Consider the following 23,897-nt stretch of genomic DNA (forward strand, 5'->3'; position numbering starts at 1 on the left):
TAGATAAAATCGCTCGATAAGATTTCTATAACCAAATTGTTTTTGCATAGTAATATGGTTGGTTTGCCATGCACCTTAGAAAGAGTAAAGGATCTGCACGCCTCATCACTTATCCCAATGATAAAACAGTTGGAAAGACTACCATTGGATCCCTTATCGGACGGGATCTCGATCGATTTCTTCCAGAGGTTTGCACGTGAAAGAACGATTTTTTTTTATATTTTGAAGCAAACCAATAAATCTCAATGATAGAGCAGCTGGCGAAATCTCGGCAGAAAAAATTCATACAGTAGTATTCCATTGGAGCTTAGTCTGTCATGATTCCGACTAGTTTCTAATAATAAGAATTTTTATCCAATAATAAAAATATTTAAAAGAAAACAATAAAAATATGGTTTTCATTTTATCCATTTTATCACCACGTGTTTCTCCTTCCAATTTCCAAGGTCAGATTAGTTTTTCACTCATTTCTAGTACTCTTTGTTGTCAGCCTCTTGTTTCATCATCCAAAAAAAAAAATCCCTCCTTCAAATTCTCTCCAAGTAGTTTTTCCACGTCAAAATCTGATCTCACATTTTAATTTCTTTCCGGCACAAAGAAGATTGTGACACATTGTATCACTCCCCAGTCCCCCACACCCACATCCATTTTTTCCATGTTTTTTAACTTGGCCGCTGTTCTTAAATTTCACCATTTTTTTCGTTTAATTCTTCTTCTTCACACTCAATTTTCTCTCCTTGGTACCGCTCCAATCATCATTTCTTCATCTGGGTTTGCTCCAATCATCATTTCTTCATCTGGGTTTGCTCCAATCAGCATTTCTTAATCTGGGTTTTGCTCCAATCATCAATTCATAATCTGGGTTTTTTCTAATGGCTTCAATTGGATCTCCTCCTTCTTTCATTGTTGGGGCAACAAGGGAGAACTCTGTTCTATCTCACACTCGTAATAGACCTAAATTCCATTGTTACTCTTCTAAAGAAAGATCTTTTCTGGGTTGTGGTGGCTCCAAATGTGGATTATTGAAGGTTGAGCATGGAGGAGATAAAAGCAAAAGGGTTTTAGCAATTGGAAAGAGTGGTAATGATGGAGGTAATGATGAGGCTGAGGATAGAATTCAAGCTACTATTAATAAAAGCAAAAAGGTTTTAGCTTTACAAAAAGAGTTGCTTCAACAGGTCTTGTCTTTAACTTTGTTTATTTATGTTCTGAATGTTCCCCTTTTTAATTACATTAATTAGTCCTTCCGTTTGATGCATTTTCTATTATTATCGCTAAATCTACACTGTTCAAATGTGATCTAAAAAGACTTGCTAGTATTACAAATTGCATTTTGATCCAAGTCTAGAACAACAAGGGAGGGACTTGTTTAACAGAAAGAAAATTGACCCACTGGTGGATCCAACAAGCTTGCTGTGCCTAATGTGAGTTCAGGTTTGTCGGGTTTTCGCAATCTAGGGTCAAAATGAGATGTGTCAGAGGTAAGTAGGGAGTGACAGAGAACAGTTATCTATAATGCGGTCCTATGATCGTATTCATCAGGAGGGTTCATCTTCCTTAGCTGTGCTACTTGTTAATTATGAACCAAAGTCCCTGCTAGATTTCAAATTCGGTTTCAGTTATTCCAATCTCAAGCTGAACCAGCGTCTTCACAATTTAATGTTTGGTTCCAACTGCAGTATTAGTAATTCCTATCTTTGGGAATAAGGATTCCAAATTTAAGGTGAAAGCCGTAAGTAGTAAACATGCTGTTTAATCATGCGTATTTAGTATTTCACTAGGGGTGGACTTATTAAGCACAATACGTCCCACAATCTTGCAGTGAGTGAGAAATCGGATTTGCAATTTTAGTCTCAAGAAGAGCACTTGCATAATAATCATATTCTCTGTTCAAAGTAGACTCGTTTATTAGAACAGGCCTACCAAGGGATTCTTTAATTGAATGAATAACTTTCTCTTTCCAATGTTCAGTACTTTATTTTATGTCAGTTGAGGGTGTATGTACTTTTTTCTTTTCTTATAATGCTATAATTTCCTGTTACATCTTGTTCTTTTTCTGATGTGTATGCCTCACTTCAAGTCCTTATCTTTTGACAGATTGCAGAAAGGAAAGAACTTGTATCTTCTATAAGAAAGAGTATTACCCAGTCAGACGACGAGATAATATTCTTCGATGAGACTGATAAATCAATACAAGACCCCGTTATTGGCGGAGGTGACATTGATGACCAATCTGCAAGGGAAATTACTTCTAGCAGGTATTCTCCTTCAGCTGAAGTTAATATTCCTGTTGGTGTTGAAGAAGAGAAGGTACTTGAGAGAAAATTGCCAACTGAGCAAGTTCTCTGTAACAAGAATGCCCAAGAGATGTCAAAAGCAAATGATTCCTTTGAAAAATATCGGTCTGAGAAAGTGCCATTTTATCAATTTAAACCTTCTGAGTCCTATAGTGTGAAAGAAGAAATGGCCGGGGAGGTTGGAAATGTGAGCTTTGGAGATTCGAAAAATGAAGGCAATGGAATTCCTGTAGAAGAAAACATCGGATCCCCTCCACTGGCTGGAGTTAATGTCATGAATATTATATTGGTAGCTGCAGAATGTACGCCTTGGTCCAAAACAGGTAATTACCAAATTATTGCTAGCCGTTAATGAATATTTCCTGCTTGACATAACTTGATTTGTCAAAAACGATTGTGTTTCTACAGATCAAGATTCTGGAGAGTGGATATTACATCAGAATCTTATGTAGCTTTATGTTTAAATTTAGGATTTTTTTTCGTTTACTGTCTCATACAGTGCTTTGCTTGCTAAAATTAATGGTACAGTCTGTAGTGTTGAAAAATACAACTTAAAAGTAAAAATCTAAATATTAAGCAACTCTGTTCACATTATCCAGATTCTGATTTTTGTTAACGTGTTTTAGGTGGACTTGGAGATGTTGCTGGGGCTTTACCAAAGGCATTGGCTCGGCGTGGACATAGAGTTATGGTAATCTTTTTGATAAAATAAAATAATCCTATTTTCCAAATAACTGGTCCAAGCAAAACTTGCCGAGCATAAAGTACTGAAAAGAATTCTTATTTGTACTAATTTGTTAATGAAGAAAATGCAAAAGTGTTCTATGAAAATGTTGAAGCACTATTCAATTTGTTGCAGTGGTCATCCCGGTTTTGGATTGGAAAAAAATACAAATTATGTCTTTTACCTATTTTATGACCGAGTTGGCATCCATGTGACCAACTGATAATGACTTTTACTTTGTTATCCTGGAACTCGTACAATATGTCGGAAAATTATACATAAAGAACTGAAGATCTCCTTGTTGTGTTGTCCTGCAGGTTGTGGCGCCATATTATGGAAAATATGCTGAACCTGAACACACAGGAGTCCGCAGGAGATATACAGTAGATGGGCAGGTATGCAGCAATTAGTTGTAATATGGCTCTCTTCTGAAGCATAATAGCCTACAAAATAACTGTTTAATTCACTCTTCTGTGCAGAATATGGAGATAAACTACTTCCAAGCCTACATTGATGGTGTTGATTTTGTTTTTATAGATAGCCCAGTATTTCGAAATATTGAGCATAATATATACGGGGGAAAGCGGGAGGTAAGATCTTTTTCACCTTCGATAAACTTGTCTACAGTGTATTTTTTCTTTGCCTTCAGTTTATATTTAACATTGAAGCTCAAATGTCATTTGATCAAGATGTTTTATCCAAGTCTAATAACTCAAACCTTTTGTTTCACCCATCTTAACCTTTTGCACTATTTTATGTCTACATAATTTTCAAATTTTTTATTTCCCATTTTGTTACAGGATATCTTAAAACGTATGGTTCTCTTCTGCAAGGCAGCTGTTGAGGTATACTTTAAAACTAAATCATAAATTGAGATTCTATAGAAACAGATATGAATTATAGCCAAAGTATGCAAATCAGCTATTAATCTGTGAAGTGGAGCATGGACATTTGTACAGTGATGCAGTATATAGTGATTGTTGCTTTAGCCTATTAAGAAATAGTGGTACTTAAATGATGGTATATTATGTCCGAAATCATACCATGAATATGAATGCTAGTTTTGATCTGGAATCTTAAGTTCAAGATTGCTTTACAGGTTCCTTGGTATGTTCCATGTGGCGGGGTCTGCTATGGAGACGGAAATTTGGTTTTCATTGCAAATGATTGGCACACTGCATTATTACCAGTATATCTCAAGGCTTATTATCGTGACAATGGTTTGATGAGTTTTACTCGGTCCGTCCTTGTGATCCACAACATAGCACACCAGGTATTTACTCTTGTCTTTCAGAGCATTGTTTGTACTTTTAGTTTAGTATCACTAAATAGGTTACGAGAAATACCAAGTTTCTCATTTGGAAAGTGAGGTTTTTACATTTGATAACTCCCATCTGAGGGGCTACAAAAAAAAAGACATTCGAAGATCATGTAGTAACCAATTATTATTTATCACCTTTCATCCAGGGCCGTGGTCCTGTTGACGATTTCAAATACGTCGATCTTCCTGGACATTACTTAGACCATTTCAAGTTGTATGACCCACTGGGTGGCGATCACTTCAATATCTTTGCTGCTGGCTTGAAAACAGCTGACCGTATATTAACTGTGAGTAATGCTTATGCCTGGGAGATTAAAACACAAGAAGGTGGTTGGGGTCTGGATGGGATTATAAACGATAACCATTGGAAGCTTAGTGGAATTGTAAACGGGATTGATACAACAGAATGGAGCCCTCAAGTGGATGTTCACCTTAAATCTGATGGTTACACTAATTACTCTCTAGAGACCCTCCATACTGGCAAAGCCAGATGCAAGGCAGCACTGCAGGAAGAGCTTGGCCTGCCGATTCGCGAAGATGTTCCTCTAATTGGTTTCATCGGGAGACTAGATCACCAGAAAGGCGTGGATCTCATCGCGGCGGCCATGCCGTGGATGGTGGATCAGGATATACAGCTGGTCATGTTAGGAACCGGGAGACAAGATTTGGAAGACATGCTTAAGCATTTTGAAGGCCAATATCGGGATAAGGTTAGAGGATGGGTTGGATTTTCTGTGAGAGTGGCTCACAGAATCACTGCCGGGGCTGACATTCTACTCATGCCATCAAGATTCGAGCCTTGTGGACTGAACCAGCTTTATGCAATGAACTATGGGACCGTTCCTGTTGTTCATGCTGTAGGTGGGCTTAGAGACACTGTGCACCAATTTGATCCTTATAATGAATCGGGGTTGGGGTGGACCTTTGGTAGGGCTGAAGCTGATCAGCTTATACATGCAATGGGGAATTGCTTACTCACGTATCGGGAGTACAAGGAAAGTTGGAAGGGAATTCAGAAACGCGGAATGATGCAGGATCTGAGTTGGGATAGTGCTGCTCAAAATTATGAGGAGGTCCTCGTTGCTGCCAAGTACCAGTGGTAGTTTCTTGTGGAAAATTTGCGAGCTGGTTATATCTGTGTTTACTGGCAGTAATTTGAGTCAGGTGGCACCACGAGGAATCATTTGTCCTCGAGAAATACGCTCTGAAGGAAAACTGCCAAACGTCGTTTTCTTGGTAAATATTGTCGAGACATCTTCATTGTTTTTTCTCTCATCTCCACCACTTGGTGTTAATAAGGTTGAATAAAGGGGATAGACATCCAAAATAGTAAAATGCAGTTGAAGAGATAGATTTCGTCGTTCTTTTTAATGGTTCTCCTACCTGCAGCTGAGAGTTTCTTTTCTCTAATTTTGTATAAATGTTGCTTCAGTTAATAAAATGTTTTGGACCATCTGCTCTGTCTTCTTATTTCTCATTTTACAGTAACAAGAGACAAATGTAAATGTAACGGGAAAAAAATGATACTATGAACTAATGGCAATGACTGAAATGGATTTCAGTAATTTGTCTGGAAAAAATGTGTTATACCAACTCTAATTACATTCTGAATTTGTTTTTTGACTGTCACCATAACGCTGAAGAAAACAATGGCATTCCAAAACAAACAAAACTAAATAAATCACTGCTGTTATTCTTCACCCCTTGTAGGAATTATCTGGAAAATGGGTGCTTCATAGCAAGGCACGGAGAATCTATACGTCTAAAAAAATGAAGGGAACATTAACCAACTGGGACTGTGCAAAACGAACTCAACCACTACTATCACATCTATAATTGTCCGACACATTTTCAACTCTGGGTACTATTATTTCTATGATCCCCTATTGCAGTTGAAAGCACCTACTTGTAAAGAGCTTTGGTTTTTCTTATCCAATGGAGAGCAAGATCCTGCAGTGAAGAGACCAGCAAAACCCATCGCCAGACTACTTTCAACTGCACATGGTGCGGAATTGTGCGGAGACAAGGAACCACTTTGCTTAACCATTTCCAAATCAGTTCCTGGTGGGTTTCCTTCCCAGGCTTCACGTTCCTTGCTTATGGTGGAAGTAGCCTCCCTACTCCTTTTAGAATACTCTGAATCCATTGAGACTACAGATGAAGATTCGACTGATACTGGTACCTCATATTTATCACAGTACATGCGAAATTTCCTCTTTGATCCGGAAAATACTTTCAGCCCTTCAATGTAAGAGAACTACATTAGACATATCAAATCAAAATAAAAAGAAAAAATAATTTGAAATCGTAAACTCTCATGCATACCAGGTAGGGTATCGTCGGGTATCCACGTTGGGGCTTCTGGACCACGAGCGCTGCAACTAAGGATCCTGCCACTGCTATCGTTTGGCACCATGATCCTGCAAAATGAATAAAAAATCAGAAACAAATAAGAAAAGAAATATATTCCAAATTCTAGCAGCAAGATCAGATGAAAGAAAGAAAATAAAAACAACGTGAAGAGTGATTAACAGAAAATAACATCATACCTATACATGTGCTCCACAAAATCATCGATAAGAACTGGCCAAGCACCTGAAAAAGGATACAGTAAACGATTTCATAATTGTTCTTTTCTGATATACTCTTCAAAAGTATGTACATTTTTCTAGATATATCCCAATAAAACAGTTCAAATTCACAAGTGGACAGGACCAGCTTCCACAAATTATACAAAAGAAGGTGCAAACGTCATCTAACAATAATTACAGTCTGAGGTCCAGCACCTCATAATTTCGCCAAGTAGTCTTACTCAGTCTAGTTTCTTTATGGTTTAAGAAAAATATGTAACATGTTTCAATTCCTAGCATTCGACTAGGCTTACTATAACGTAGAAAGGAAAGACATAAGCAGGTACGGCTTTGGGTAGAGGATACCAGATATCTGGCGACCATTGACCATTTGACAAAATAAAAGAACACGAAACCGGCAGTTCTGACTAAGCAGCGCAACTGGCAATAGATAGGATGCCTAAACACAAAATAATACCTATAGGATCATACCCTCCCAGATCTTCATTTACACAGCGGCTGAAGGCCAGAACTTGTTGCCATGTATCCTCCGAAACATTGTGCTTTTTGTGTTTCTGATATCAAATAAAATAAATTGGTCACCATGAAAAGATTTTAGTAAGAAGCGAAACACTCATCGAAAGGCAAATAGGGGTCAGAAACTTGTTTCATGGGCTATCTACAAATTCCATGAAGATGCACTTGAAAGGGATGAAACGTTTGACAGATAAGTTTATAGTACAACTAACTAATCGTAATGGTAACAACCATGTCAGCTCTATGAACAAACTATGGTAAAACTTCAATAACTTAATAGTCTTGGAACCAACATACTCTATTAATTTAGAGAAATAATAATAAGGTATCAACTTTTTGAGCTATTTATGAATAATTTTTAATTCTCCTACTTTGATAAGGCACCGTAATATAAGCAATAGGTAGTAATTATTAATTAATGTGATAATGCATCAAAAAAAAAATGAATTAATGTAACAGATGGTCCCTATAGGGAACTAAAGATTCTAGTAATTTATAAATTTAGTGGGGTTACTCATTTAGCAAATCGGCCCGAGTCAGATTGGGTCCAGGATGTTTAACTATATTGCTATACCAGGATTCATGCTTTCAGTAACACAAATCAATTTGATCAGCCTGGTAGGTTGATGTGAACTTCCCTAGTCAGAACACTTAAGCATCAGTTCCCCAATATGAACTACCACATCTAACATTTAAGCTACAAAAGAAGGTGATATTTTTTTTTCTAAAACCAGAAGAAATTTTGACCCAAAAAAATGCATGAATTCATCCTAGGAAGTTGTAAACAAGGAATGCCCCAACATGAATAAAAACAAAAGGGACTAGCAGTCTGTATAACTAGAACTCATTAACAGAAAACTGGTGAAGTACATGTAGTAAATGTTACTTGCAACTTGATTTGTTTTAAGAAATGACTTCCTCTGTTGTCCAAAAAAAGATGATCACTTAAAAAGCTATACAAATGCTATACCTCAACGAAGTCACACCAATGATTAAGCAATCGGAATCTGCCAGCCAAAACTAATCTCCAAGCAGCAGTTGCTCTGTTTACAGCTGAAAGTTTTTCCAGTAAAATAAAATGGAGTAACATGAGAAGAAGACATCAGCAAGAAGATAAACAAGAGGAAGAAGTAGACAGATTAGTAATTGAGCAATTTCTCGCTAGATTTTTAGAAAAATATCCAAGTCCAACATATAAAAGATAACTTACTGATGCTCTTCTGTCCATTTTCCCGATTAATGAAGAACACAAAGTCATAGAAGCAAGCAAATTGATTGGAATCTACCTAAAATAGAAACGCCAGAAGAACTTCAATAAGCACACAAGGCCAAAAGAGCATACATAAAATGATAAAAGAGCTATCTTTCACATTTCATAAGGCCATGTAAAATGTTCATTTAAATAGATAGCTTATAATAATGTTTGTAGCTAAAATATAACTTAAAAAAAAAAGACTAACTTACTATGTTGTTCAAATGTAACATGAGCCTGGAGAGATCATAGGAAACTGAATTCCTGCCAGAGGGAAAAACCAAAAATTCATGGGTACAGCAAAGGATGAAAATAAAGTTCAATCAATGAAATACTACCACATGCTTCAATTACTATAGTTAAGCCCAAATTAATCATCGAAAACTAGTGCAGCCCAAGGCATCGAGGAAAAGAAGTTTTTTTATAGCTTAACACGGTATGTATCTGGAATTTTTATTTTTAATTGATATCAGATGTTGAACTCAACTGGAGACCCTCAGCTCAGTGAGGGCCTAACAAGTGTATTTCTTCCACCCGATTGGTTCTAAAGACAAATATTAACAATTAATGAAGAGAACCTAGACCAGGATTGTCTTGAAGCAATCAATTATCAACCTACATATGACTCATTGGATACTCCAGGATACCTGTCTTCTTCTAACATGCAATACCATAAGATAATAGATCAAACTGCTGCCAATGACAGGTATCCAAGAGGTACTCAAACCAAAACCTTTCAAAACTACTGCCCTTCACGAGACTATAAGCCACCAAAATCAAAAAGGAACTGAATATAAAAACAGGCATCTAAACTTCATTTTTTATAATGTTGCACAAAGTGCTTAGAAAGAGAACAAATTTGCACCTTGTCTGCCCCCTTAACTCCACCAACTTCAAAAGCTGAGCCAGTGCCTCTCTTGAGCCAGCATGATCACTTTTTGCCCGAATATCTACATTGAAAATACCAACACATTACCGAAGTGTTTTCACTTACTAAGTATCAGAAGGGTAGTACAGAGAATCAACTCACTTCGCATCAATCAATAGCACGACAAGAACTTAATCATATAGAAGACGGAAACCAATTGTTACCTGAACCGGTAGAGATGAAACAAAATATTTGCAAGACATCCTCAACTGAGGAGACCACTTACACTTAATCGGTGCCAGCAACCAGTTCAAAGAAACAACGGGGACACCACAAGATCATCGAAAAACAGGTTCTCACATGTCTCTGCTTAAGAAGAAGGACCCTAACTGTGTTAACATATCTTTTCTTACAGATCAAAATTGCTCGAAACACGTTCGATTTACTGCCACCCATCCAATATCACTATCGTTCCATGTCTCAGTTACAACTATACATGTATCCGGACTTCAGAAGTAATAGTGAACCCAGGGTACACGAGTTTTATCTTCATTTGGTGTTAAGAAGATGAGTACATCACTAGTAACCCACTAATCCTTACCACTGTACCCATCTAAATCAAATCTATTCGCTAATAATCCACTAATTTCATGATTACACATACTTATTTACAGAATTTCCTTCCATCATTGTTGGGTTTTAAGACTAATATAATATCCCCAAAACATCAACCCATAAAAGATTATAAGGGTTTTATAAGCTTAATGCCCACAAAGGTCTAATTTTTTTCATAAGAAGCAGAAAAATTTCACTAACAAACATACAACCAAAAAAGGTCTAATTTTTTTCAATTAAGTTCATTCCTTCTAACAAACCCATCAAACATTCAGCATCTAATATTAGGAATTCAGAGAAAAACAAGAAATGGAGCTAAAAAGACACAGAATCAGTTAACAGAAAGAGTGAGAAAAAATTAAATAAAATTACCACAATATCGCTGGTAAATCTCAAAGATATCAACACCACCACCAGCCCCACCCTGGTTAATTAAACCCAGAGAAGAAGAAGAAGAATCCATTAAATTAAATTTCAATAATTTATCAATTTAGGGTTCGGATGTTGGATTTTCATAAACGAACGATGATGCCCTAGAAATATAAATAAATAAATAATTTTGAACGAAGAGTCTTTCTTCTGCTGAGGAAGGGTTTTTGTTTGGTGGTGGACAGAAAAAGACCGACTTCTCCTCCCCCTCTGTGATGTTGTAAAAGTGTTTTTAACATCACACCATGGAAGATAGACAGACAGAGACAGAGAGGGGGTAAGGGAAAGGAAAAATAGTGGGGAATGATATAATTTTAATCCGGCCGTCAATAACGGTCATTGAAATTTGGAATGGATGCGCAACCGACGAATTTGGAAGTTTGAAATGCGGATTGATCATGTGTACCTCGATTGCTTGCTGCTCGTGTTATTTGGCTGATGCCGGATTCTAAGAGGAGAGGTACTAGACATGAGAAACAGTTTAGAACACTGGAAATTGAGGCTAGCCCTTATCGCCTTTCACTTTCTTTTTTTTTTGGATACGTCTTTTTTAGATAGATAAGAGGAGTTTTTATGAGTCCTCCAAGTCCTGAAGGACTTGAATAATCGACCCAAGTATGAGAGTCGGGTTCTTGGCCGACTGGGGTAGTGTTTGTTGGTTGGTTTTTTTCTTCATTTGGGTAATGAGGATAAGTCCAAATTGTCAAATGGAATTGCCAAATAGACGGAATTGACAATTATGGAGCTATTATAGGATGGGCGATTTGACAAATTGGACGGGAAAATGTATCCATCGAAGTCAGACGGCTGCTTGTCGGGTTTAGCGATTTTTGAAAATCGAAGGTTTAGAGAGAGGTTTGCAAACTCAAAATTACGAAAAAGAAAATTTCAGAAGACTTTTTCGTAATAGGTTAATGAATTCAAGTTATGATTCGCGAACCCAAGTGAGGCTAAAAGTTTCTAAGAATTATTTTTACAGTAGGTCTATGAACTCGAATTATAGGTTCATGAACCTAATGTGTACTTCCTTTTTATGTTAGTCGTTATTTTTAGAAGGGGTTCCTTAAGTGGCTAGTGATTCTTAGAAACCGAGTTTGTAACCTATATAAATAGGTATTAGGATGTATGGAGTGTGTGTGAATGTACATAGATTGTGAGAGATTTTTTGTATTAGCTTTTGGGAAAAAAAAAGTTAGGTTTTTTGTAGTGAGTGCAAATTGGCGAGGAGCAAGTGACAAGGTAATTATCATGGGTAATTGTTGCGGTGTAGTAAGGGTTTGCAGGAACTCCAACGACGGTGTTTTACATTTGTGATCGATTTCTTCATAGTGAATTGGAGTTGGTCTGGCTCAATGTTGATGTAGACAATATATACACATTGTATATATTGTTGAATCACTAGAAATCTTGTGTCTTATAAGTTTGATTTTACTTTCTTATTTATTATTATTGCTTTTGGTTTAGTAATTATATTCATCATAACGTTTCAAGATCCAAGAGTTTCGCGGCTTGTTAGATTCAAAGAATTGTGTGCACCAGTTCCTTTATATTTCCTAACAACTAGTATTAGAGCATTAAGTTTGGTACAATTGTTTTTGGAAGTTATCAAAGTTGTTTAGGTTTAACAACAACAAATACTATTGGTTTTCCTTCGATAACAATTGAAGTGGGAGTTATGAGTGATAATAACGAAAGTATGGTAGCAAGGGAACTTTTAGTAGGAAGAACTTTGTATTTTGGAAGTCTCAGAAAAAAAACTATCTACACGAAAAAATACATTAGTGTTCTGTTAAGTGGAGTCGATAAAAAGAAGACACTCAAAGATGAAGAATGGTTGGTTCTTGATCGCAAGTTTGTGGTAGTGAACTGTAGATGTCTAAGAGAAGAATTTTACAATGATGTACAAGAGATTACTAGTACGAAGGTTCTTATATGAAGGAGCTTATACAATATGTATCAAAAGTCAACTGCCTCGGGAAAAATTATGTAGTGTGAAAAACTATTTAATCTAAAGATGCAGGAAGGCAAAATGATTTCAGCGCGTGCATCTTGGGAAATTCAAATCTATTATTACTAAATTTTCAAAAGTTAGTATTACTTTTGATGGTGAAATCCAAGCTTTACTCGGTTGTTTTCTCATTACAAAAGAGTCGGGAGAAAATAACAACGTCTATATGATATATTTCTCCTAGGATCACTGAGAAGTTGAAGCTCGATGATGTGCAAAAAAGGTTGATAGGCAAAGAAGATCATATAAGAGTAAAATAAGGTTACAATGGTTCTAGTTTTTCGAGTTCAGCCTTAAACATGCATCAAGATAACGAAAACATAAGTTCAAAAGGAAGCAATGAAAAATATAGATAGAAGTCTAGAGAAAAGTCTAAGGAGAGATATCAATCCCGACCTAGAGGGATAACGGAGTGTTGGTCATGTAAGAAAGAAAGGAATTTCAAGCATGGTATTCAAAAAAAAACAAAAGTGCTAACAACGGAGAAACAAAATTAATTAAGAAGAAGTCAATGTATTTGCAGTTACAGAACCGGTGGAGGTCCTTGTTGATAACAAGAAGATGATTACAAAAAGTTTTCTACTACTCTTTGAGGACGAGCAGAATGAGTCTTGGATTATTGATTCGAGAGCTTATTTACATGCAAGGGGAGATAAAAATATCATGTGTGGATACCATATTGCATATGTCCTCTCCCAATCCCAAATAATGTTAAGTATAGGTGTTAAACCCAAGACCAAGCCTAGGAATATTTTAGAATGTATATAAATTAGATAATATACTCCATTGAGGAGCACCTGATCACCGAGGAGGTGCCCCTTATGCATATAATTATGTAGTCTTAGCCTCAAAGCTAAGGATTCCATCTTGATCTCTTCAAGGTCCGAATTAAAGGTTTTATCAATGAAGTGCATGTTCTTTCTTTAATGTCTTTTTACTTATGTTTTAACTTAGTAATGATTTTATATTTACTTGGGTGTGATTGTTAGCTTTTCATCAACTACATTTTAGCACCGACTAAGGGGACCTTTCGGCTCAACTTTATGCAATCAGAAAATAAAAATAGTCGTGTTTAGTATGACTTCATTTACTGTTCTTTAAGTTTTATGCTTTGTTCATCACTATGCACTAGGTACTTTCATTTCAACACTTTACTTAAAATTGTTTTATTGGCTTAAATACTCACGCTTGAGCGGCTGCTTTGGGTCATCATCTTATTTTGAAGAGATAAAAAAATTACAAAAAAAAAATGACATGGAAGAACAACAATTAAAAAAAAAAACTGAAAAAGTAACCGAAACCAAAAACATACATTGGGTTTATTGGTACTGCGCCTCCACCTTTGTCCTTTGAATTTGTGTGAATTCTTCACCTCACAAAGGATGTTTGGAAGCTAGTTTTACTACTTTGGACCTACCCTATCGAGCTACTTGGAATTCAGACGAACTCGTGACTCAGCACGTAATTACAATTGTTAGAGCATTGCTCGGTTGAACCCACCAAGCGTTGGTATGTAAAGTTTGGTTGTCATATTTTAGCTCTAAAACTCGAAGTTGATTGATTATAATACTAGTTCGTTAAGTTATACCAGGGAGATTAGAAATGTTGAGACAAACTCGTGTTACTTTGAAGAACTTGAAGATGTACCGACATCAACGTACACATCATTCTTCTTTTTGAGGTTAGTAATACAACTTGACTTGTTTCCATTCTAACTACGTTTCTTTCAAGTCGTTTATATTGAAAACATAACAGACGAAATTATGTTTATATATCTCTAGTATTTGGTGACTTGATATATTATGATCAAAGTGTCAAGGAAGTATATACTAGTTGTATCATACAACTTTGGTATACTGGATTACGAAGTATAACATTTATCTTTTGTACTTCGAAAAATACGACATAACACTATTTGATAAGTCATAACTAGTTTAGTGTGTTGCACTTTGGGTTAATTCCAGGCCTAGAAAACTATATTTAATTACATGAGTTTAAGGAAGTAGACTTGCAAAACTTGTTCCATAGTGAAAATGAATCAAAGAATCCATTCTAGGATCGATCCATTAAACAAGGATCGACTCAAAGGACTGGTCATGGGGATCTATAGCAGGACCGTCCCATTACTTTGGTATCTATAGCAGGACCGATCCTATTGATTTAACCAATTATAAAACGTGTTTTTGATTTGTCTATTATTTTAGGATTTACATATATATCGGAATACGTTTTGTTTAACATGGAAAGTTCATTAATGTCGATATAATATTTTGAACGTGTGCTAAACTTTTATTACTTAATGTTTAAGTGTTTTCCTTGATACTCAAGGTAGGATCCCGAACCAAAATATTCTGTAATATCTTTTAATATTAGGAATTTGTATGTCTATATTTTCCAGTAATTAAAACATATCTCTGGTTAATATATTAGTAAAATATACTTGTATGCTAGTTTATAATGAGTTCTCATCCATGAGATATTTGGGTATACTAGTTGGATAACGTTGGAATTAGTGAAACCCGAAAATTGGTATTTGTTAGAGCATAGCTCGGTTGAACTCACCAAGCGTTGGTATGTCATGTGTTAGAGAATTGCTCGGTTGAATCCACCAAGAGTTGGTATGTCAAGTTTGGTTGTCATATTTTAGTGAATCAAAACTCATGTTAAGAGTTGCTTGATTATGTAGTAGAGTCAACTTCGTATAGGTTAGCTTGAAAGTATTAGGATATGAGACATTACAAGTATTGCGAAGTCTTGTAGATGTGAAGAAGCAAGGAGCTACAACGACAACAATCATCCTTCCACTTGAGGTTAGTGATATTTGACTTGAATAGTTTCATTCCCTAACGTATCTTTCAAGTCGTGCATATTGAAAACAAAACTGTGAAGCATATTTGAACTCTAGATAGACATAGTATTAAGGAATACAATACGAGGTTTATTGCTTAACCATTAAACTTTGTAGATAAGACATCGTCATAATCATTTGAATGCTATTGTGATTATATATGGGTATGAGGTGAGGATTTCATCCTAGGGAACAATGTTTTACATGTGTTCTAAGGAAGTAAGTTCATAAACTTGTTTGTGAACCGAAAAGGAAATTGTCAGGCGTTATTGGTTTTGTTACTCATTTCATATCTTATGAACAACCAATATGTGTGATTGAGTATAACCGTTCACGACTTGTTGTGTTCTTGGTAGAACTATTCACAAAGGGTTGACTTATGTATTGGTATGACTTTTATTAGTGAAACCGATCTTAAGTAATCACCTGAGATGGTATGATCGGGTTTGTGATTTTATGTCTGATCAAATATGGGAAAAGGGAACCGATCCTAGTAAGAGGTGCAGTACATCACAAAGGGAAACCGATCCTTGTATGAGGTGCATCAAGGTTTATAGCAGAAAGGGGAACCGATCCTATGAACATGTGCAACACGTTTTTAGGCAAAGGGGAACCGATCCTATGGACATGTGCAACACATATAAGTTAGATACTATATATATGTGGGGAACCGATCCTAGTACCTAGTCAACCGAATTTTGGAAAGCTAGTGTGACTATGCACAGTACTCACATGGAAGGTAAAGTCGAAACTTGTTTTGGTAGAACCGATAAACCCATGATTGTGATTGAATGTTAGTTGATCAATCGCATAGTTCTTGAAAGTCAGATGAACCAATTATAAACTTGTTTGGAAGTGTGGAAAATCGGTTTCAAGGTTGTAAGTGTGAAAGAGAACTTACAAAGTTAAGATGTCAACATACTTTGAACACGTGCTATGAATGTTTATTTCTTTAATTATTCAAAGTTATTCCTTAATAGTTAAGGGAAGAGAATACCAGGATCGAAACATAAATAAGTAAAGAATATTTTAATTAAGGTATATAACTTCATTTTGTAGGGAAATAAGAATTAGTAATGTGCATTTACTAATTAGAGATTTTCCGAGAGATTTCGATCATTATTTTTGGACAGAGCATTTCCAGGAATTATGGAAACCGAATTTGTGCTTTAATGAATATATTGAGAATATTTTCGGTTTTGGAAATTCCTTGGTGTCCAAACTTCCTTGTCTATAAATACTTGAAGTTTTCCTTTCTAGCAAACTAACCCTTCGTAATAACAAGCTTCCTCTTTGTTCTGTTGTTACTGGTGTAGTCGCCTATTCGGAGAGGAGAGTAACCTAATTAGGAGAAATCTCTTACGGCCGCTCAGTTTAAAGTCTTCTTTGGATTGAGAAGCTATAGCGTGTACCGTTGGTGGGAAACTAGATAATTGCGGTTTATCTTTTGTTTTTATTGATTTGATTGACTAACAATGGTTGAACTTTGATTGCACCTAGTTTGTTTATGCTTGAGAATCTTCTTTTCTGATATAAGATTCACTCAAACTAGTTCAGAGTTTCGACGGGGATCTTTAGACTGTTGTTAGTTCTAAAGACGATGTTGTGATAATCCATTGTTAACAGACTCCGTTCTGTGCGTGATTGATCACAAGAGATTCAAGTGATTGTGTGCAGCTTATTATTGAAGATCTAAGAAGATTTAAAGACGAATAAGATATTGAAGATTTCTGATTTGTGGGTTCATAATCTTTGGTGTGCACAATATTTGTTTCGGTAAAAGAGGATCCAATTAATAATCGGTTTATCTTTGTGATAGATTGGATTGATTAATTAAGTAGATCGACATCAACACAATTCTTTGGATTAATAGTGTTGTTGGCTTAATCTTAAACTATTACTTAGGTAATTAAATATAATATAGATCTAAGAACCTGACGAAAGAGTGTATGTTAAGATCACAGAAGAGTCTTTGTCTGACTCATAGCACTTGGTTGAATAGAGTTGATACCAAACAGATTTGTTGTTCCTTTACTGTTTGGAATACGATCCAAAGGAATTGTTCTAAGTACGTGACTAAGGTCGGAGGCGTGGGAATACAAACGGAACTAGGTGAACTATAGGTTTAGTTGTTTGGTCTCAACTATACGAAGTTAGGTGTAATTTTGTTAGCGGCTTAATCCTGAGATTATTCAATTCTGGACAAGGTCCCGGGGTTTTTCTGCATTTGCGATTTCCTAGTTAACAAAATCTTGTTGTGTCATTTACTTTATATTTTCACATTATAATTGTTTTATTGTAATTAAAGTAAATTACACAAACGTTAATTCCTGTTTACTTGATAAGTGAATCCTATTGTGTTTGGTTAAGTCTGAACCTTTTTATCAAGTAACATATTTCGTTGTTGTATTGTCTCGATCTCGTATCCATAGACGATCACACGAAGTGTGAACCGATTAGTTGTATTGTCTCGACTCAGTCCATAGACAATCACTTTCGGAGAAAGGACTTATAGGTAGGAAAAGTTTTAGATTGAGGTATATTTGGGTACCCTCGCATTTTCATCATGTTTGGTTGTCATATTTTAGTATCAAAACTCATCTAGAGTAGCTTGATTAAATACTAGAGTCAACTTCGTTTATGTTAGACTAGAAAGTCTAGGAATGTTGAGACATACAAGTATTACTCCGAAGACCTGAAGAATGTGAAGAGGTAACGAGCTACAACGACGACATCATCCTTCATGTTATAACACTGCACGGTCGAACTCGCAAGCGTTGCTATCTCAATCTTGTTTGTCAAGTTTAGTTGTCAAAACTATAAGTCTTCATTTCTAGTCTACTTATAACTAAGTCTCGGATTAGGATAAAAAGTGTAGTTGAGCATTAGACTTCACGACGTTCATCGGTTGAAGACGAAGAACTACTAAGGGGAGCTTGTGGAACTTCATCAACAAAAGGTATGTGGAGACTTGAACTCATCTATCACTCAAAAGTCTATTTACTATATCTCCTATTTGAGACAAAAGTATTAGCTATATATCCACTTCGATTATACACATTTGATATTTTGAGCTGAGTTTAACTCGCTTACATATTTCTCGAAATATGTGTTGGTAAGCTTTCGCTTTAACCAAATTCATCTTATATTCTTGAAGAAAGTCAAAAGATGATCATGTGAAAATCACCTTGTAATATCTTACATTATTTGCATGAGACAGTCATTTAATGTGGACTCAGAATGTTTCGTATTGATCATTCGATCACTTGAAAATTGTTTAGAAACTAATAGTTTGTGTGAGACAGCTATTGTCGTCTTCTAAGAATGTTTCAATGATTGAAATGAGAGTTTAGAACAAATAACCATGATTGGATATATCACAGTATGCGTACTTGTATGCTAACTGTTACAAGTTATTCCAAGTACGGAAACCATAATATGCATACTTGTATGCATACTGGCTGGTTAGTGAAAGTCCAGGATGCGTACTGGCGTGAGTTTCAAGTTCCGGAAATTCAACTGAGTTTGGAAGGTATGCGTACCCGTTTGCATACTGGCGAACCCAAACTTAGTCTGGCTACTTAAGTATGTGTACCCGTTTGCATACTTGAGTTGGTTATGTTCTAAAATCGGTTTGTTCATGAGCTAATACATTTATATAATAAGGAATGCATTCTTTTGCAAACCGTGGCTATAATGTTCATGACTTGATTCGAGTGAATCAAAATAGATTTTGCTTCAATTGTGTCTTGTATACTTATATGAGAATATAAACAACTGAACAACTCTAGAACTAGTTTCATTTGAGTCATTTGAACTAGTTATGGTTAAGATGAATATGGTTGATATGAAAGTGTTCATATGGCTAACTTCGATTAACTGTTGTTGAGCCAACAAAGTGTACACGTTTAGGTACGGTTACTCATATCTAAACAAAGTCACTTTTCATTTGTGTGTAACAAGCTAAGATCTAACGGTTGAAAGATATTAGCTTGAGTCTAATCAGGTTTTCATCTAACGATGAATATTGAATGCTTTGTTACCAAGGTAGCATTGATTGCAAACCCTGATTTGAAGACTATATAAGGGAGAACTCTAGCAACTGGGAAACCTAATCCTCACACATAACTGCATATTGAAAACATAATTGCGAAGATGTATATATTGTATATTATACTCTAGTAATATAACATGATCATAATAGTATGAGCATAGTATTAAGGAATTAGACTACGAAGTATAACCCTTATCTTTTGAACTTCGTAGATATGACATCGACATAATCTTGTATATATTGTTATGATTATGTGGATGGGTTATGGTGAAGATTTCATCCTAGGAAACAATGTTTTACATTAGTTTAAAGGAAGTATATTCATAAACTTGTTTTGTGGATCGAAAGGGAAATCAATAGGATTATTGGTCTTGCTATTCATTGCATATCTTTGGATGACCAATACGTGTGAGTTGGTAGAACCGATCATAACTCAGGTTATGTATCTTAGTATAACCGATCATAATGCCTAGACTTATGATTTGGTATGACCGGTCCTGATAATTGGTGTAACCGATCCTAGGTAATCACCATGTGATGGTGTGACCGATCCTTATAATTAGTGTAACCGATACTAGTAATTGGTACGATCGATCATAAGAGTTTTGTGACCGATCTTGTAACTGGTGTGACCGATCACAAGTAGACACCATGTGTAGATGGAACTGATCCTTGTAATTGGTGTAACCGTTCTTGTTAACTGGTGTGATAGATCACATGTAGGTACCGTATTTAGGTACAACCGATCCTAGTGATTAGTATAATCGATTGAACCCATGTATGTGAGTTGGAAGGGCCGACCACAACTAACCATTATGATTTGGTATAACCAATCACATAGTAGTCTTGGAGTATAGGAAAACCAATTCGAAACTTTTTTTGAAAGTGTGGTATAACCGATTCCAAGAATGCAAATCCATGTAAATATCAAATAAGGATTTGCAGTGAAAAGATGTCAACATACTTTGAACACGAGCAGTAACTCTTATCATTTATTTTTCAAAGATATTCCTTCATACTCAAGGTGATCCTGTGCCGAAATAAATTAAGAATCTTTTAATTAAGGTTTTTGATTTTATATGCATTAATTACCAGCAATTAATGTATAGCTCTAGAAAATAAAAATTAGTAATGTGCATTTACTAATTGGAGATTTTCTATTGAGATATTTCAGAAATATTGGACAAGCATTTATTGGAATTAGGAAAACGAATTTGCCATTCATTGCATATCTTGAGAATATTTTCGGTTTTGGAAATTCCTTGGTGTGCAAACATCCTTGGTCTATAAATACCTAAGTTTGCATTTCCATCAAACTATCCTAAGAGCCAGGGAAACTTCATTTCTTGTTGTTTCCGTTGGAGCTGTCTATTTGGAGAGGAAAGTATCCTAATTAGGTGAAATCTTTTACGACCGCTCGTTTAAAGACTTATGTGGGATCAAGAAGCTCTACGAGTACCGTTGGTGGGAAACTAGATAATTGTGTAGTTGTTAGTTTTCAATTTGATTTGATTGACTAACGACTGTTAAAACTTTGATTGCACCTAGTTTGTTTATGCTTGAGAATCTTCTCTTATGATGTAAGATTCAGTCAAACTAGATCGAAGTATCGAAGGGATCTTAAGAACCGTTGTTAGATCTAAAGACATATTTTTATAATCCACTGTTAACAGACTCCATTTTGTGCGTGATTGATCATAAGAGATTCAAGTGGTGTTGTGCAGGTTTTGAAGATATAAGAAGATTTTAAGACGAAAAAGATTTCTTATTAGTTTTCGTATCTTGTGAATTGTTTGCACAAACCTTGATCGGCTGGGATCCAAGTAGAATCAGTTTATCTAATTGATTAGTTGCGTGAGATCGACATTCTCTATATTTCTCTATGAGATCTATATTGATTGAGTACGAATCTAAACTTGACTACTTCGGTAGTTATTGGATAGATTAATCTAACCAGACAAAGAAGTTTATTAGATTAAACATAAGAGCCTTTGTCAACAACTCATCTATATCTTGTAGCAAGATTGATTAGAGTGGTTACCAAACATATTCTTCATTTGTTGTTTGGAATACGATCCAAAGGACTTGTTATTCACGTGCGTGACTCTAGAAGTCGAAGGCGTGGGGATACTAAGGGAACTAAGTAGCTAGGGGTAGTCTTCTTGGTCTCAACTATACGAGGTTGATATTAGATTTTGTATAACGGCTTAATTCTGAGAGTATTCAAAACTGGACTAGGTTCCGGGGTTTTTCTGCATTTGCGGTTTCCTCGTTAACAAAATCTTGTTGTGTCTTTTACTTCGATTTCCGCATTATAGTAGTTTATATTATAATAAAGTAAAATACACATATACATTAACTCCCCATTACTTGATAGTGATCCTATAAAGTTTGGTGATTTTCGAATCTATTATCAAGTAACACACTTCGTTGTTGCACTGTACCGATTTTGTATCCATAGTCAATCACACAAGTTATCTTGTTGTCGTATTGTCTTAATCTCGTATCCATATAATATCACACAAAGTGTGAACCGAATTTTTGTATTACCTCGACTTTGTCCATAGACGATCCCACTTGGTATCGGACTTATAGGTTGAAATAAAAAGATTTTGGTGTATGTGGGTGCCCTCGTCTTTTAAATTGGTATCAGAGCAGGCAAACACGAAAAGATCTAACAATCTGTGTTTGGTGCGATCCAACCTATAAGAAATGAATTCGAGTTCCCATGAATCAATTTCGATTAACGTACCGCCAAGATTTGACGGAACAAACTATCTGTGGTGGAAATCTGCTATGAGATATTTTCTTCAATCACGTGATCTTAATACTTGGATATTAGTCGTTGATGGTTATAATCGTCCGAAAATGGAAGATTCGGAAACTGAGTTTAAACGCTTAGTAGATTATACAGATGAAGAAAGAGCCAAGCAGAATTCTGATGGTTTAAATGCCACAATACATGGAGTGAGCCATGATCTTTTACATCATGTCTTGTCATGTGAAACTTCCAAGGAAACATGGGATACTCCTGAGACCGTATTTGAAGGGAATGATTCAGAAAGAGAAGCTCGTCTTCAATCTACTTCTTCTGAATGGTAATTCCTTATAATGGATGATAGAGATACCTTCGAAGAGTTTAATACTAAACTTTATGAGATTATCAATGCTTTTTTCTCGCTTGGAAAGACTATACCTGAAAAGGAAATAGTATGCAAGATTATCAGATCGTTACCATCCAAATACGAGTCTAACAAACATGCCATAATATAAGCCAATGATCTTTCTATACTTTCTCGAAGCTCTCCTGTAGGAAAGTTAAAGATCTTTGATAAAGAAATATTGTTGAACAAAAGAAATGTTGGATTTATTGCCTCAAATAATACTAATCAATTTTCGGAAGAAGTAAGTATAAATCGAGCTGAGGTACGTTGTCAAGAGGATAGAACACTTGTCGAAAAAGAGCTTGACTCAACAATTGTACTCCTAGCACAACGGGTTAAGGATGTTTTATTGAAAAATAAACAAACTCCTGATGCATTATCAATTTTTTCATGAAAAAGATAATGGAGAAATCCAATGTTTCAAGTGCCATGGATTTGGACAAATGGTCAAAAATTGTTCCATCAAAAAGGCTCAGAAGTGGAACAAAGCTTATTTTACTACCCTAGATGATATTCCTGAGGAGAAACCCTATGAAGGAATATCAAGTTGCAATGCACTTTTTGCCAAAACTAACATGAATCTATCTAGTGAGTCTAATCAACTCCTAAAGAACTGTTTGGAAGGACTTGAGTTGTTTGGAAGGACTTGAGTTGGAGACTAAGGAAAATCTAAAGTTAAAAAGGGAACTTGATAACCTTAGAAAATCCTTGTCAGATAAACTCACGAGGCGAAGTCTGAGAAAGGGAAACTGGTTGACATTCCTAATCAACCAAAGTTCTTAGAAGTTAACAAAGGAAAAGGCAACTCTTTTTCAAAATCTTCTGACTATATGTTGAATTCTTTGCATGGAATAGATAGTTACTCTTTAAACTTCTATTGGAATATCAAACAAAATAAATTTATCAAGGCACTTCGTAAGGGCATAAATATTTTGAAGGCTGATGAGTTTGTTAGATCTGGAAAAGAAGCTCCTGTAATTACAATAGAAACAAATAACATAAAAGAGCACAATCTGTTGTGTTCATAAATCATCCTAAGGATGTGTTTTGTTACCCATGGTGAGATTTACCCTCACCTCAACACACACTGATTGTGTCTAAAAATTCATCCTCACATGTTTCCCAAAATCTTATTTGTGAGGAGGTATAATCTTGGGCAGAATTTGTAAGTTTGTTCTTTTAGTAGGTAACAATAATCTCATGATCGATA

At 35.6% G+C, this 23,897-nt stretch overlaps 2 protein-coding genes across 2 annotated transcripts; one reads left to right on the top strand and one right to left on the bottom strand.

Moving 5' to 3' along the window:
- Window positions 1-522: 522 nt before the first annotated feature.
- On the top strand, window positions 523-5,795 carry LOC113333890 (granule-bound starch synthase 2, chloroplastic/amyloplastic-like). Its single transcript, XM_026580254.1, has 8 exons — window positions 523-1,178; window positions 2,098-2,620; window positions 2,924-2,988; window positions 3,339-3,416; window positions 3,501-3,611; window positions 3,822-3,866; window positions 4,121-4,294; window positions 4,489-5,795. The coding sequence occupies exons 1-8, from the start codon at window positions 873-875 to the stop codon at window positions 5,443-5,445; spliced, it is 2,259 nt and encodes a 752-aa protein (XP_026436039.1). The 5' UTR covers window positions 523-872; the 3' UTR covers window positions 5,446-5,795.
- Window positions 5,796-5,876: 81 nt separating this feature from the next.
- Window positions 5,877-11,024, bottom strand: LOC113333891. The gene is made up of 9 exons (XM_026580255.1): window positions 10,557-11,024; window positions 9,567-9,651; window positions 8,914-8,965; window positions 8,660-8,735; window positions 8,420-8,502; window positions 7,391-7,487; window positions 6,892-6,937; window positions 6,668-6,762; window positions 5,877-6,583 (listed from the first exon to the last, which is right to left on the bottom strand). Exons 1-9 carry the CDS (start codon window positions 10,645-10,647, stop codon window positions 6,216-6,218), a joined length of 993 nt encoding a protein of 330 aa, XP_026436040.1. The 5' UTR covers window positions 10,648-11,024; the 3' UTR covers window positions 5,877-6,215.
- Between the last annotated feature and the right edge of the window lie 12,873 nt (window positions 11,025-23,897).

Source organism: Papaver somniferum, unplaced genomic scaffold (assembly GCF_003573695.1).
Source record: "Papaver somniferum cultivar HN1 unplaced genomic scaffold, ASM357369v1 unplaced-scaffold_135, whole genome shotgun sequence".
NCBI classification, from domain to species: Eukaryota; Viridiplantae; Streptophyta; class Magnoliopsida; order Ranunculales; family Papaveraceae; genus Papaver; species Papaver somniferum.

What these genes read in the sequence shown, in the direction of transcription:
- LOC113333890 (XM_026580254.1), top strand. Translation starts at nt 873, where the DNA reads ATGGCTTCAATTGGATCTCCTCCTTCTTTCATTGTTGGGGCAACAAGG. An exon ending in AAAAAGAGTTGCTTCAACAG is followed by an intron (nt 1,179 to 2,097) that starts GTCTTGTCTTTA and finishes ATCTTTTGACAG; the next exon opens with ATTGCAGAAAGGAAAGAACT. An exon ending in GGCGTGGACATAGAGTTATG is followed by an intron (nt 2,989 to 3,338) that starts GTAATCTTTTTG and finishes GTTGTCCTGCAG; the next exon opens with GTTGTGGCGCCATATTATGG.
- LOC113333891 (XM_026580255.1), bottom strand. Translation starts at nt 10,647, where the DNA reads ATGGATTCTTCTTCTTCTTCTCTGGGTTTAATTAACCAGGGTGGGGCT. An exon ending in GAGTTAAGGGGGCAGACAAG is followed by an intron (nt 8,966 to 9,566) that starts GTGCAAATTTGT and finishes TCCCTCTGGCAG; the next exon opens with GAATTCAGTTTCCTATGATC. An exon ending in ATTGGTGTGACTTCGTTGAG is followed by an intron (nt 7,488 to 8,419) that starts GTATAGCATTTG and finishes ATTTGATATCAG; the next exon opens with AAACACAAAAAGCACAATGT.